Source organism: Boleophthalmus pectinirostris, unplaced genomic scaffold, assembly GCF_026225935.1.
Source record: "Boleophthalmus pectinirostris isolate CB_2022bp ecotype Guang Dong unplaced genomic scaffold, ASM2622593v1 HiC_scaffold_2, whole genome shotgun sequence".
In the NCBI taxonomy this organism is placed as follows: domain Eukaryota; kingdom Metazoa; phylum Chordata; class Actinopteri; order Gobiiformes; family Gobiidae; genus Boleophthalmus; species Boleophthalmus pectinirostris.
In genome coordinates, this window is record NW_026571152.1 from 36,402,538 (window position 1) to 36,419,020 (window position 16,483).

Genomic DNA, 16,483 nt, shown 5'->3' on the forward strand with positions numbered 1-16,483 from the left:
AGTAGGCGGGTACTTTTTATCATTTAACCAATCACTACTATTTGGACATGACGTATGTAATGGGTCGCTAACGGGGATAACTGGTATATTAAGCTTTTCCTAAATCCCGTACGAAGAAGGGCAATAACGTCTTTCCCCTTGATGAAATTCACCAAACATTCTCTTTGTTTCGGCTTTAAATCCTCGATCTCAGGAATCACTGCTAACACAAAAGTAAGGCTTTTCGCTGATTGGCTGGTGCCAGAACTCGCACTTCCAGGGTTCTTGGAAACTGTCTAGTGACCTAGTCACTAGAGAGAAATGAAATTGAGCAGAGGCACTAGGTGGCACCAGTCTGGCTACTCCTTCGCACCATCACTGTTAAAAGAGTACATCAAATGCAAAGACATTTTAGAAAGGACCACGTGAGCCACCACCAGGGGTGACTTGGTCATACCCCATAGACAGAACACCTTTGTTCAGAATGTATTATCTGTTCAAGGTGGAACTCTGTGGAATAGTTTTCCACTAACACTAAAAGAATGCCCTATATACAGCTCTTTTAAAGCTCAATTTAAAAATTGGTTATGGTCAAACTAAACATGATCTCATGTATAGTTGCACTGTGATTTTAATTGATCTTCTATGGACACATATTTGCATGTGTTGAATGTGTGGCCAGACAGACAACAACATATTTGGGCTGTGCAATGATGAGAACTGTGCAAGGAGTGGAGTGTGCAATATTTTGGAATTTGGAAAAAAAAAAAAAAATCTGTATAAAGTTGATTCTCATTATTTTCTCCAAATTATGTGATTTAAATTCACTACAGACTCACACATAACCCTTTTCACCACAAACTTTAAGAGAGCTGTGTAGTTTTGTGCAGTTACTTCCTTGCACTAAAGTGTTCAAGATTTAAAGTTTTAATGCCAATAGCTGATATAAGTGCAAATATCGGCCAAATATGTCTGTCAATCTATAAATAACATCGCCATGGAAACAAGCAATAGCTGACCCCTGATAAAAAAAAAAAAGTTACATAGTTCAACTTTTATCCTTTCGCACGCTCTAGCTCCCTTCTCGCTCCTTGTTCTTTCTTTCTGTCAAACTTCCTGCAGTTTTTTAGCATCATTTAAATATATGCATGACTCTTCCAGCGTGCAGTGTACTTAGAGCTGCTGGCGCTCTCCTCCCCAGTTGTAAGACGGTGGTTTGGCTCAGAGCTCTGGAAGCGTTCTGCCCCAAAACTGTCACCGGTACAGAAGATATTTCCACCCAACAGTGTAGTCCTTGTAATACATGTATATGCTGAGAGCTTTCTGGGCCCCGAACCAGGAATATATGGGCCATTAAGCGCCGAGGGAGGCCTATGAGTCACCCGGAAGATGTTTTAAAATATCCGCCTTATTAATAATCTGTCACACACACTCTCCTCAAACTTCATTTTATTTGAAGGTTGACTTTTTTTGGTTAAAGGTGCATTACGTAACTTCTCTGGTGGATGATGCCAACGATGATGCTTGTCTCCGTGGAGATCTTTACTGCTTCATTCGTATGGAATTTTCCACGGTTTGGCTTTAAACTTATCTGGGTTACCTCTCCGCAGATTTGACTTATATATTGGGCTTGTGGCATTGCCTGATTCTCACCATGGACATTGATAAGCTGTAGTGCAAAACATACCAGGCAAAGCAAATACATGTCCATGGAGACGAGCAGGTGATGGGTCCTTCACCAGAAAAGTTAGAGTGCAGCATTAAGCCGGGTTCATACAGCAAGCGTCTGGTGTTAACAAATCGCATCAAATGCCCCTAGTTTGCTGCTTGACATTTTTGAGTCATTCGCTTCATTTGAGCATCCAGGTCGCTCGAGTTTGGGAATTTGGTCGCAAGAGTAAATCCGCTCAATTCTCTGTGTTCAGCTCGAGAAGGATCAACTGCGGCTGCGCAGTGTCCTCTACATCTGTTTCTTTTCATTTTGAAAAACGGCAGACTTGGACTACATCAAGCGAGCTGACCAGACCATAACCAGACTGGGACTGAAACCAGGACTGAGATGGCGACCAGACCGGGACTAGGACGAGGACTGAGACTGAGACCAGAACGGGACTGAGACTGGGACCAGAATAAAGGAGAGAAGATAGAGCGGTGTAGGTTAAGCTTATTCCGGTCTCTGTACTGGCTCATGCCGGTATCGTATAATATCGTCTCATTTCCCACAGCCACAATGAGTGTCTCCTCCATGTTGAATGAAAGTTGGGCGGCAGTAGCTCAGTTGGTAGAGCATTTATCCACTGATCTGAAGGTTGGAGGTTCAGAGAGTTGGAGAGGTTTTTTTTTTTTTTTTTTTTTTTTTTTTTAGTTTGCAAGAACAACACATAAATATATGCTTAAATATGCAGTGTTGTGTGTTAAACATGTGTGAATGAAACAAAACTCAACTCCAGGTCTGTTTGTCATGAGGAAACATAACATAGATCAGAAAACAGTGTAATCCCAGCTCTTTAATATTTCAAATTCCTCAGTCTTTTAACATATGGTTGTGTCTTGTGTTGTAGAAAAGACCAGAACCTGTTGTCCCCGGTGAACTGCTGGTACCTGCTGCTGAACCAGGTGAGGAGAGAGAGTAAAGACCACGCCACTCTGAGCGACATCTACCTCAACAACGTCATCATGAGGTTCATGCAGATCAGCGAGGACTCCACCCGGCTGCTAAAGAAGGTAACTGCACGTGTGGATATAGACGGCCGGAAGTGCCCCGCTGAAGGGTTGCAGAACTTCTGTTTTTTTGCTAAAATGTCCATGGAATTGTCTGGCATATTCTCCACCAGCTTCATACAGTAAATCTGCCCCATCACCAAATCTTCAGCCAACAAGGTCGACAAAGGACGAACATTCTAACATGGAGAATTTATCCACAACTATCAAGGTAAAAAAGACGAAAACGTAAAGGCGAACAACAATGACGCATTAGCGAACTACTCCTGAGCAAAATTAACATTATGGTCATGAATAAAACATAAGTAACTTGTTCACTCAGACTGATTCTACAATTTAAAATTTAAAATCAATTTCATGATGTCGATATTAGAATACATAGATTTGTGCAGTTCGAATGCGAGACATCTCTAGGACCATGATGTTAGTTTTGTTCAGTAGTTCACTAATGCTCATTGTCGCCTTTAAGCTTTCGTCTTTCTTACCTTGATAGTTGTGGATAAATTCTTCATTAAAGAATGTTTATCCTTTGTCGACCTTGTTGGTTGAAGATTTGGTGATGGGGTAGATTTATGAAGCTGGTGGAAAATACACAAGACATTCCCATGGACATTTTGCCACAGAAAACCATGAACCGGAAGTTCCACAACTGTACAACAATACACTTCCGGACGTTGTGAAAAAGTGTTTGAGTGTTCTGGCTCTGTTGATAATTTGCAGTTGCATCACACTGGGGGTGTTCTACATGTACCTCTATGGTGGAATGTTCTTAAATTACCATGTTCACACAATGCACACATCAACAAACACTGCTTAAAAAATGTAAGACCATCTGAAAACTCAAGAAAAAATAAAAAATTTATTTAAACAACACATTTTCAGGAGCCTGTGATCGATACAAGCATCATGATCCTGTTTAGGAGTTTGATTTCCAACAAAAAGGAGAGAGCTTCCTTGTGGCTGTAATGTTATTTGAGAGAAACTTGCTTAACAGTAGTTGTAGTTCAGTTCTAAATCAGTTCTTTCTGGTCAAATTGTGTTAAAATAAAGACAGAGTGGTGCTTACAGTTAGCGTCACATCCCCTGGGAATATGATGACATCAGGTGTAAAGTATCAATACATTTGAAAACTGCTTCCTTAATCGATGCTCAAGTTTTTTTGTTTGTTTTTTTTTTCTTTTTTGGAATGAAGTTTAATAGAAAGCACAAATTAAAGCAGGAAGAGAGGACCCACTTCTTTTTCAAATTTAGTTTTGTCATGTTTAATAAACCAAGCAAAACCCAAACCTAAAATAATACCCTTCTTTTTTTTTTTTTACTTTGTTGACTTCAAATATCCAGTATCAAAAGTGAAAAAAAAAAAAAAAAAAAAACATCTTCAAATGCATAAATTGCAAGTGGAAATTGGCAATGATTGCACGGGAATGCTCGGGAATACCCCCACAAAACCGGAATTGGCCTCTTTCAAAAACCAGCAATTTAAACTTCAAACAGCCAATCTGAAATAGAGCCTTTTGAGATCGTTAGAGCTGCTTTTCTATTTTTTTTTTTTTTACGCGGAATCTCTCGACATGCAGACTCCCTCAAACCCTGCTGTATCTTATTCTTCTGTTGGCCCTGATGGAAACTGATTCTCTGTGGTTAATATAGTTTCCTTATGATAGATTATAGTTGGTATTACTAACATGTATTTTTAAAGGGTCAGTGCATTTTTATCTTATTCTGACCATAAGAAATCTCACCACAAATCGAATCCAGATTTCCAGAGTGGTCAGGATTGGCAGGGATGTCTCCAGTCAGTCAAGTTACCCAAACAGTATTTCGCTTCAAATCACTCCATTAATTTGCCAGTAACGTATATTTATCTATATAGCTGGATGTGCATTATACAGATGTTTTAATTATGATGGAGGATGGGTTTCACTTGTGGTTTCAGCTCATGAATCATTGGAATAAAATGGAGTCTGGCCTGCACAGTTCGTACCAGGACTAATCCTGACTAGTTGACTGTGTAACAATAACTATATATTTGTTTTTGCTTGTATCAAGTTGGTGAATTCATTATAAAGATGTGGGTTGGCATCAGAAAAACACTGAAAATGCAGTAATAGCTAATCTTCAGACATTAGTTGTCCATTGCAGAGTAATATTATTATTTGGGTTGTATATTGTGCCTGTAGACTTCACCATATAAACACTATAAAGCATGAAGAAATTAATCTATCACTAATTAATGTAGACTGTTGGCTTCCCAGTGTAATTGCCCATGTAATCTTCTGACTTACTAGTGTCAGACTCTTGTGTGCATGCCTAGTGCCTCTGCTCAATTCCTTTTCTCTCCAGCGACTAGGTCAGGAATCGGAATACACTAGACGGTTTGCAAGAACACCGTAAGTTGTAGACGGCACACCGGCCAATCAGAGAAGAGCTGTGAAGTCATGACGTCAAACTTAAGCATCTGTCTGGGTCCTTTTGTGGTACAGCACAACAGTAAACAAAGCGGTCGAGATGGATGTAGACGAAGACGGACATTCTGTGTTGGTAATGATTCCCAAGAGATTGAGGATTTAAAGCTGGAACCAAGAGAATGTTTGGTGAATTTTCTCAAGGGGAAAGACGTTATTGTCCTTCTTCCTACGGGATTTGGTGCATTACATACTTCACAACCAAATAACAGTGATTGGTTAAATAAAAAAAAAAAGTACCCGTCTACTGTCGAGCGAACGAATCCTAAATGCTGTGAAGTCAGACGGTTTCCACAAAGTGAGACCGGCTGATGATTCAGGCTAGTTGTCTGCTACCGTATTGTTGAAGTTAATGATATCAGGTGAAAGGAGTAGGAAGAAGGAAGTGACCACGAGATCGGGTCCATGAGAACAAGACAAGATGAGATTTTGACAATTTATAATAAATAAATAGTGCAAGCCCATTTGACAATTCTGGCTTTACTATTTATTTATTTTTATTTTATATAATATTAATAATAGCGGTCATTGCAGTACTGATTTTTGGAACTACAGCTTCTCAAATTGTACAACTCACCAGCTCTTAGCTCTTTTTTGTCCAAGCCAAATGTAAATTCAAGGGGAATAAATTATTTTTTGTCATGTGTGCCTAATCTTGTGGCATTTTTATCTTGTCCCCAAATATATATTGCACTTTAAAATGTCCAATTTCTAACATAATGACCCACAGATGTCATAGATTATAACTACAGAACAGACACAAGCACAATAAGTCTTTAATAAATTCAAATAATCCATCATGTGAAAGACATAAATGAAAATGTACACAAACGTATGACAGCAACACCAAAGTATTAATCTCCTTAAGTTGTACTCAGTGAGACCGGGCCACACTGTGAGGAGATGTTAATAAACTGTATTTAACACACTTGAATGATCCTTAAGAGCTTCTGATGTGAAATCACACTGAAGTGGTGTTTGAAAAAAAAAACTCCAGAACTCGATACGAGGGAAAGTTCCACACAAAGGCGACTGCTCTGAAGAGAAGCCACTTTGTAATTTAGGTTTGTGGTGAAGGCGCTCGGTCCTGCTGCAAAGGAGCTCATAATCTGTTTGGGAGTAGTCTCTTTGTGGTAGCGCAGGCGGCTCAGGCCCACGGTTAGTCTAGAAGCCACAGTCTGCAGACACGAGGAGAGCGAAAGAACAGAGATATGAACTAAGGCTGCAACTAATGATTATTTTAAGATTATTCTATTCTATTGAACATTAAGACTTTAAAGGTTCTATATTATACAAAATTGACACTTGTGAGTTTTAATTCATGTTATACTGTATTTTTCAGACTATAAAACGTACCAGATTATAAGGAGCAATATCAGTAATGTTGAAATTTCTCGTTTATTTTTATACATAAGGTGTATTGGATTATAAGGGGCATTGAGTGAAATAAATGGACGACACTTGAGACTGATCCTTAGCCCAGACATGCACGATCCATTGGCAGATCGTGGCGTAATTCACCCGGTGTTGCCTCCCTGTCTTGGTGAATGTATATTATGAATGTGAACGTGGGTGGATCATTTAAGTTTGTTTTTTTTTTATTTCCTACGAGAAGAACTCAAATATACATTGAGAAATAATGTGTTTAATGCAGCTTTGCACACATCTGTTTACATTTTACTGAAACAAAACTCAAAACCACATGGCTAATTTGCTTAAACTATGAGCGTTGGAAAAAAAGCTTGCTCCTTGCGCGCTGATGCAGTCAACTTTTGTCAGACTAAAGGACACAACTCAGTGGAATATATGTCTTCTTTATGCAACAAAGTGACAGCAGCAGTGTGCGCTGAGTTGATGCAGAACTATGCTTCGCCCTTTACTCCGTGAGGCTCCTGACTACAGTAGCCGTAATGTTCTGACAATCCATCAAGCGGTGCGTCTTCATAACTTAACAAAGTCGTACTGAAACATTTTGATAGATTTTTGAGCTCCGTGTACCACATAAAATTGGTTTGAGGTCAGTAAACTTAACCTGAATTAATACATAAGATGCACTGTCAATTTTTTAAATTAAAGGATTTTAAGTGCACCTTATAGTCCTGAAAATACGGTAATGTTGTTTCCTCATCAAAAACAGACCTGGAGCTGTGTTGTGTTTCATTTACACATGTTTGAATAACCTTTTTATTATTAGGCTGTCTAATACAGATTTGAGAAAAGTTAAAACCATTATGTCAAGATTCTCTGATCATCTCCCAGCTCCAGACCAGCCGTAGTGTCTCCAACATACAAACTTATGTTGCTTTTTGTCAGCAGAATCAGGTGACATAGTGCAGAGTGGTTGCCCAGAGGGAGCTCCTGGTTCATATTAAACTTAAGACAGTGTCAGGCCTATAATTAAAACCTGCTTTAGTCTTTGATCTTTGGAGAGTTTAAGAACATGGAAGTCCTGCACATGGCTGGAGCTCCTCACAGCTATGGACACGCAGCTGTGGAGATGAGCCTGCTGTTGTCATAAAGCACATCAGACTCCACTGTTTAGAGCTCTGTGTTTTTTCATTTGTCAGACTCTGGACCTCAGCATGTCAACATTATTATTTTAATTTTAATGGTGAGCTATCCCTGTATACTATACTAATGTTTCACAGTTGTTGACAGCGTGGCATTAAACTTGTACAGCTTGCATTTACTCAATTACAGGTGTTTTAATTGAATTACGATGCATTAGTCTGATATAGAGCTTTTCCAGACGCTCAAAGTGGCTCTACAATTTCCTGCATTATTCATTCACTGCACACTCTGTTGTGGTCAGATACTATTGTAGCCGCAGCTGCCCTGGGACAGACTGATGGAAGAGAGACTGATAGACCTAGTGTATATAATGATTACAAAATAACTTTATCCGTTCATGTTTTCATGGCGTTACCACATATCCATAGATTTCTCAGAATATTTATTGTGCCTATAATTTCTTGAGCTCATTTTTATTCTTTTGATCAGGCAAAATTATTATTTATCGTTATGTCTTTTTTTAAATGCTGCGTTCGTTTATCCATTCGTCTCCCACTCGGATCTCGGATATGACGTCACATTCACGCTCAACCGTTTTATTATGTTTTGTGTGTCCAACTTGAAGAAAAACATGAATGCTGAACCGGAAAGCTGTTGTTGCTTTAGCACTGGCCGAGTACCAGGTGCTCCAAAACAAGTCTGTGCTTCAACTACACAACCTTGAGGAAAAAATCTGTATAAATAGTTTAATTCAGTACATTAGTGAAGAGCGATAGTAGATCATTTTGGTCAGATCAGCAGGAAATGGGCTAAAAACATGGTGTTTGTCATTTAAACCACCAAAGCTCCAAACAGAATGAAAACACTTTATACTACAAGTGACACTGGGCACAGGCGTCTTGGATTGTATCTTGGAAATCTTGCTTGGTTTCCTCCGAGCTTTTCCGAGTTCCAAGTTGTGCCTTCTGAGGAAAAGGGGAGTGTCAGTGCATGTCAAGTCAGATGAATGAAACGAATGTACCATAATTATCCTCTTTATTTATCACATTTAATATTATTGGTTTAAATGTCATTATTTAAAATTACAACATTATTTTTTGTTGTCATATTTATTTAGCAGTTTTATATGATTAATTTGAATGTTATTCTTTTAAAGTACTTTATATTACAGGTTTTAATTTTAATTCCTGAACAGAATGCCAATCTGCGCCATCAGCCCTTCAAACATTCACACACCACTTTGATACCAGGCAATGTGGGTAAAGCGTCCTGCCTAAGGACACAACAACAGTTTTTACCACTGGTGCTCCACTGTGGCTGGTGCTATTTCCGAGATCTCGTCCACTTGCTGGGCCGTCTCTCCACAGATACGGCCTATAACTTGACCTGACACTGCCCGCTTGTCTCCATGATGATGGTTTAATGCCATATTGTGGAACGTGCCAGGCAAAGCAATAACACGTCCAAACAGATTAATGACGAACCCTCCGCCAGTACAGTACCAACGGAGCTACAGTCGCCCAATTGTTTCCTAGAGTAGAAAATACAACTATATTTTAAAATTAGTAAGTGAAAATTGAGGTTTTCTATCACCACAAGTAGATTTTTTTCATTCAATATCCATCTATTTAAACTTTTTTCTCTTTAAACAGTCTGACATCAGCCTGTAAACACTGGCTCTTAACATTTGCACGTGCGTCTGTTGGACACGTGCATGTTTTCCTTTGGATGTGGTGTAGTGGGCTCCATTAGTTTCGCTTGGACAGATCTTCTCCCATACATTCACCTTATATTATTCATGACTATGTGTTTTATTCAGCACTTTTTATTTATGGAAGGTGCATGTGGAGCTGCTGCTGTTACTATTTTTCATATAAACCCAGGGATTGTTTTGAGAGAGAGTCTTGTGCTTCAGTGTGAGCATGAAGCATAAAGCTGTTAAGAATATCAGGAAAAGGTTTAATATGAAATTATTGTGGTCCCTATATTTTGCATGGATGCGTTTTAATGGCTATTTTTTGGTATAATTTTATATTTAGTTGCATAGTCTCCATTATGTCTTTGAGTGGTCTTGCCTCTCCATAGAGCTGAGCTGTAACTTGGCCTGATAGTGTCACCTCATCTGCTTGTTTTGAGATGGATACGTTTAAAAAGCTCATATTATGCGATTTTCTGATCTATGTTGTTCATGTTTATATAATGTTTCCTGATCACAAACAGACCTGGAGTTGTGTTTTGTTTCATTTACACATGTTTGACACACAATCCTGCATATACGCACACAGTTGTGTACACTGGTGTATGAACGTGTGTGTGAATGGGTGAATGGTTCGTTGATTTAAAGAGCTTTGAGTGCCGTGAAGGTGGAAAAACGCTGTATAAAAACATGACCATTTGCCATTTAGTTTGAGTTCCTCTTCAGTGTTCAAATGGAAAACTCTCTGTTCTACCTTGTGATGTCATGTGGTAATACAGGAAGTACTCCACTGTGTTTTCAAACTCCCTACACCTCATGGATCTATTAAAATAGCTGGATAGGGTATTGCTTCTTCCAGTTGACATAGTGTAATGTGCAATGTAATCAAAAACTGCTCGTGTTCGTCTGACAGCTTTCAAAAATGTCAGATTTGGTGGCGATTTTTTTACCAATTTTTAGATCATAAACTTTTTTTTGGCTCAAAATCCACCAATTGTCTTAAAAACAGCTTTTTAATCGTTGTCTCCGGCTCCGCTCTAGCTCTTCTTGCTCTGATTGGTCAAAGCAAACACGTGATACACAAGCCCGCGCTCCGTGTGTGAGCTCGCGTGCATTGGCGTGTGCCCGCTTGTTACGTTTGGGCGCTTTTGGTTTTTCCCTGCTTTCTTTTTATTGTTTATATTTTTTGTAGCATTTCTGCTTAGTTTTGTTTTTGTAGGTTAATTACGTTTTTGTAGTTTTTTTTGTCCTCATTTCCGGCAGGAGGCCTTAAATGCGCGAGCCCGGCACCGCCTCGCTCTCTCTCGCTCTCTCCTCCTCCTCGTCCGCCGCCGCCGCAGGTACCAGAGCGCGCACGCCTTGCGCTGGGAGACGCCCTGCTGGCTCCCCTGCTCCATCGTTCTGGTAGCTTTCGTTAGCCGTTAGCCTTTTGTTTGACCTGGTGGGACCGGCTGTCCTGTTTTCGCTTTTCTGTTGGGTTTAGGCTGTTGGGTTTTTTTGTCTTTAGTTACGGGTGCTGGCACCGGCTCCTACTGCCCTGTATAGGGTTGGCCCGGTGTTGCACCCTTTTGTTCTTTTTGGCCGGCTCACCAGGTCCACCTTTCCGTTGCTACTTTTGGTTTGGGCATGGGTAGGGTTTCTTTTTTGGGGGTTAAACAACTTTGCACAAACAAAAATAAAAGAACTCTAAAATTCTATTTTGGTTTCCGTGTCCTTTCCTAAATATGTTGGGTCTCAAATTTTTTGGGTCGTAACACCACTGGAGAAAAGAGCACTGAGAACTGCGCATTCTCAATCGGCCCAGAGCCACCGGAAGTACCTCGCTGGGCTAAAGGCGAATCTGGAGTCATGTGCCATTGAGCTCGTCCTCTCTCGACCCTGACAACCTGATACACCTTCACTTGAATCATTTGGATAAGTTCAGACCTGGAATTGCCTTCTGGAATCTCTACTGACCTAAAGGTTAAAGGAAGCTATTAACTTGAACACTGCCACTAATATGACATCACAAGGTGGAACAGATCATTTTTGAGCTTTGGCGATATAGACAGACTTATAATAAAGGAATACTCAGACATATGTGGTGGCAGTCAACTGGTAAGAGCATTTGTCCACTGACCTATAGGTTGGTGGTGTGATTCCAGCTCCCACAGATGAATGCTGTTGTGTCCTTGGGCAAGACACTTAACCCATCTCGCCCCCAGTGTCTGAGTACACTAGTGTATAAATGTGTGTGTGAATGGGTGAGTGATTCCTTGTTGTAAAGCGCTTCGAGTGCCTTGAAGGTGGCACAATATAAAAATGTCCATTTTATATACCATTTATCATATGTGAATGGAACAATGTGTGACTTTTGAGGAGGTCACAACATTATAACATGACAAAGTAATGGCGTATCCATGGAGACAAACAGGTAGCGTATCCTTCACCCGAAAAGTTACATTATCGTAGCGTTCTATATCGTTTTACACCATTTGAATATTGCTGCACAAATCACGACCACTTCACATGCCGAGTGAACTGCTCTCCCACCAGCACAGTCTCTTTAAATAATAGTAACGAGATCTATTCCTGTCTTTTATTTGAGCGTGTTTTCAGAGCGGCTCACACAGACGCAGGCCCGCTGGGTGCACCGCTGCCATCGCTATACCATGATTAATGTCAGTGGCAATATGAAACCCAGCGCTCCCCGAAGCCTGTCTCTCCCCCTCGCTCTGTGTGGTTGTTTCATCTTTCTAATGTGGTTTCTATACTGACTCTATGGGCCTAAAAGGGGAAAACCATCGCTAGGATCTTTTTAATGAATTAGACCAAAATTGGAAACCCCCGACCAAGAGTTTTTAGTAATGAAAAGGTAGTAAGTTCAGCAAATTAGATAAACAACGTTGGTTTCACAGCGTCAACTAAGCTGGCGGTGCGTGTAAACAGAAGTATGTGTGAAGTTGAAAAGTGCTCCAAAGCATTAATAGGCTGCGTTTTTGAGAAGGTTCTGGCTGCAGACCTTCGCCCAGAGGACCCCCACCTGGCGTACCTCCATCCACAGGTCCCTAAAAGATAAACAAACAGCGGCGTTGACAAAAGACCACCAAAGTCTACCGTTTCCTGCTCGCTGTTTTCAATGTAAATGGTAAAATGGTAAACCGTCACATGTTTTTATAACTTTTTTCCACCTTCAAGGCACTCAAAGAACTTTACGTCAAGGAACCACTTGGGCTGGGTATCATTAAGAAGTTGCTGATATGATACATACCTCAATACATAGACCACGATATGATATGATTTTCGATACAGAGCACGTTTGAGTCAATAAGATTTGATATGATAGAGTGCAAATTGAAAAACAAAGGCTAAATCCTGGTTGATACTACTACACTTTTTGGGGGAAATTTATTTTATAAAATCAGAGACCAGGAAACAACATAGTTTACCAAACTCTCCATCTCACTCCAAATCACTAAATTCATTGAATTATTCATCCTCGGTGTCACTTCTGAGCAACTCCAGGACCTCCGGGGGTAAATGAACCGCCACTTCCTCTTCTGCGTAGCTGTCGTCAGACTCAGCATCAGTTCCAGTTAGAATTAGGATGGTTTCGGTGTCACTGAAGTCCAGGCTTTGTCGATCCATCCAGTGACTTCCAGGAAAGTTGCATGGTGCATCCTCCCAGTGTCAAAAGTTTCTCGCGCACTCCAAATTTTTTTTCTCGATTATCGTTTTTGGCTGCATATTTCACTACTTGCAGCTTGTAATCTGCAAAATATGATTTTCTTTTTGGAGGCATTTGTGTTCAGGCTTCTCAGTGGTCTTTATAAGTTTGTTTACATTGGTACAGAAGTAATAGTGTGATCGACTGACATGACAGAGGCTCTTTCTGCAAGAGACATGCGCAGTAGAGCGACAGTGGTACAGGAGTAATAGGAGCAGCAGATACTGACACACAAGACTAGAGCCTCTCACAGCTGTCATTGTGAAAATTTTAATATATAAGTCACACTGGAGTATAAGTCACTGGACTTGTCAACTTCTAGTCTGAAAAATACAGTTGTTATTTTGCTTATAATGAGTAAACTAATGAAAATGATGAGGTACGTGAGGGTGGAGCTTCCTCTTGGTGGAGGTCTGCAGGTTAGGGTCCTCTCTTGGTATTTTCTGGTGAGAGTAATTAAACTGAATGCGTTGGCACTTTAGTTTTATGGTCTCAGTATTTACCTCTCTCTCACACTGGTGCTGCTCCTCGTGTGATCCTCAAAAGGCTTTTCATTGAGCTCTGGATCTTTTCCCAGAATCCTCAGCGCAGAAGAGCTGATGGGAGCAGGTTGGACAGAAAGTCAAAGTCTCCTGTCTTCTCCACTGATGGCTGCTAATGCACTTTCCCTCTCCTTATTTAAAGGTGCACTGTGGAACTTTTCGCATGGGTGTCCGTCAACTTCTTGTTTCTATGGAGATGTTATTTCTCTGCTTGGAATGTTCCACAGTATGACATTAAACAGATCTACCTCACATTTATTCAGTTACAGGTGGTTTTACAGCTCAAGAATACTTAGAAATCTGACCTGGAACTTGGTTTGGTTTGTTCTCCATGATGATAAAACAGTTTAATTCCATAGTGGGAAACATTCCAGACAAAGTAATAATATCTCCATGGAGGAAAAACAGGTGGCAGACCCTCTACCAGAAAAGTTACACACTGCATCTTTAAAGAAGGGGTGTTAGGTTCCTATGGGGTGTTGATTGTTAATGCTTTTCTTGTACAAGTTTTGATCACAAAATTACTCAAACATGCATGAATGACATATAAAAAATAATAAAACATTTCCGGCATGTTTTTAATGAGTGAACAACATTAAAACATTTTAGAAAGCTCCAAAAAGGCTTTAATGATTACTGTCAATTCATAGTAGTAGAGTACTAGCCAGGCTGGAGCCACCTAATGCCTCCACTCAGTTTAATTTCTCTCCAGCGACTAGGTCAGGAATCAGAATACACTAGACGGTTCGCAAAAACTCCAGAAGTGCAAGTTCGGGCACCAGCCAATCAGCGAAGAACCAGACATTCTGTGTTGGCAACGATTCCCGAGATTGAGGATTTAAAGCCGGAACAACGAGAATGTTTGGTGAATTTTATCAAGGGGAAAGACGTTATTGTCCTTCTTCCTACGAGATTTGGGAAAAGCTTAATATACCAGTTATCCCCGTTAGCGGCACATTACATACGTCACGACCAAATAGCAGTGATTGGTTAAATGAAAAAAAGTACCTGTCTACCGTCAAGCGAATTAATTCAGACGGTTTTCTACGAAGTGAAACTGGCTGATGACTCAGGTTAATAGTGTACAATGCAATAAAAAAAACAATTTAATGATATTTTGTATGCATAGTATGTAATTTATTGTGCTATATATGCTATATTTATTTGCTACATATGTATTTGTAAAGTTCCATGATCAATGTACATACTGTAGGCAACCACGTAATTTTTTAAACTATGTAATGAATAGGGGTGGGTTAATATACATTAAGTTTTTCTTCTTCCCACTCCCTTTCGAGAAATTTGCTTTTCTGTTGTTTACAATGTATATTATTGATTCTCTCTTGGCACAAAATAAAATGAATGAATGAATGAATCAGTCAATCAATAATCCATTATGCTTGTGGATGGTTTCTTATCTCGATAGGCAGTTCCAAGTTTAAACAAAACACAATTGTAGGTATGTTTCTGATAAGACAGAAACACGGCGTAAATCTTTCAAGAGTCAGTTTTGTTTAATATATGACCTTTAACGGTGTGCCATAGGGTTTGTGAGAGCTCTGAACCAATTTACCAACCATTTAAATACACCCTTTGTTCTTGTGCAGTTTGGAAAGTCACTTAATGTAGCTTTAATAGGATTTTAATGAGGATATCTTCATTTTATGGTGCATGTCCTGGAGCGGCCGTGCTGTACAAATCTGGCATGAACTTTCAACAACCTTTGGACTAAAAGTTCAAATGGCTTTAGTGATTTGATGGGGAGCATGTATAGACTGTACATAAATCTAACCCGCTACCTGGCAAATTCCAAATAGCAAGTGAGCATGGCATGGCTTCTGGCTCCACCGACTCTGGCTCCAATCCACTTTCTACTGAAAAAACTGTTGCCTATCTGTCTATTGCTGCTGCTGTCAAACTCGTCATTTTGGTTTTAAAATGTTCATATTAAGTCGCTCTACATGATCTTGTTCTTTTTATTTTGCTATTTTGTCCATAAATCAAAACATGAACATTAATAATAGATAGAGGTGTGCAAAAATATCAATATATCATATCGTTTAATTTGATGATACAATATCGATATCATGGGCAGCTGTATCAATATCTCCAAGAGTATTTTCTGGTATGTTTTACTAAATTTGTTACAGCGCTACAGTTTCATTGCTTGTTTATGCAACACATTGGACTTTTTTTTGACATGTCATGTTTTGATTATTAAAATGTTTGTGTTTCATATTCACTTTGCACAAGAAGTGGTTTAACAAAGACTTTTAGTGTCACAGACATGATTTAGCCTTTACTTTTTATTGAACCGTATCGAATCAATTTGAAATATATCGTATTGAATCGTAAGCTCACTGTATCGAGATATGTATCGTTTTGTGGCGTAAGTATCGAGGTATGTATCATATCAGCAAATTCTGAATGATACGCAGCTCTAATAACAGATAAAACAGGCACTTTTTCCCCCCGAGGTTGCTCCAGCTTTCCAAATTCTGCTCCAAATTTAACTTCAAACCTCGATGAGCTTCATTTGACTAGAGCTGAACGTTATAGGCGACATCACACTCCCTCAGTCCACTTCTTTATAGACTCTTTGGGGACATCATAATTAAGAAAATGTATGCACAGTTTACTTCAAGCTCTATCAATTATACCGCTCCACACCGCAGCCCCGTCCAAGCTCCATTCTTAAAGACGTCCATTTAGTCATGACGGCTCACGGGCAGCTCGCCATAAGATTAAGTAAGAGCTGCAAATCAGGACACAGGACGCAGACTAAACGGGTGTTAGCTCACCTGCCCAGACTGGACCATCTCAGACTGTGACGGGGTAATCTGCTTTGCCTCTCACATGTCTG

At 39.8% G+C, this 16,483-nt stretch overlaps 1 protein-coding gene across 6 annotated transcripts in view; it reads left to right on the forward strand.

The window, feature by feature from the left end:
- The window catches only part of srgap1a (SLIT-ROBO Rho GTPase activating protein 1a), a 203,057-nt gene that overhangs the window by 88,935 nt on the left and 97,639 nt on the right, over positions 1 to 16,483 (forward strand). For all 6 annotated transcript variants that reach the window (XM_055155343.1, XM_020926055.2, XM_055155345.1 and 3 more), the window contains exon 3: positions 2,541 to 2,703. In XM_055155343.1, the coding sequence (XP_055011318.1) occupies positions 2,541 to 2,703 (163 nt within the window). The remainder of the gene's footprint in view (positions 1 to 2,540; positions 2,704 to 16,483) is intronic.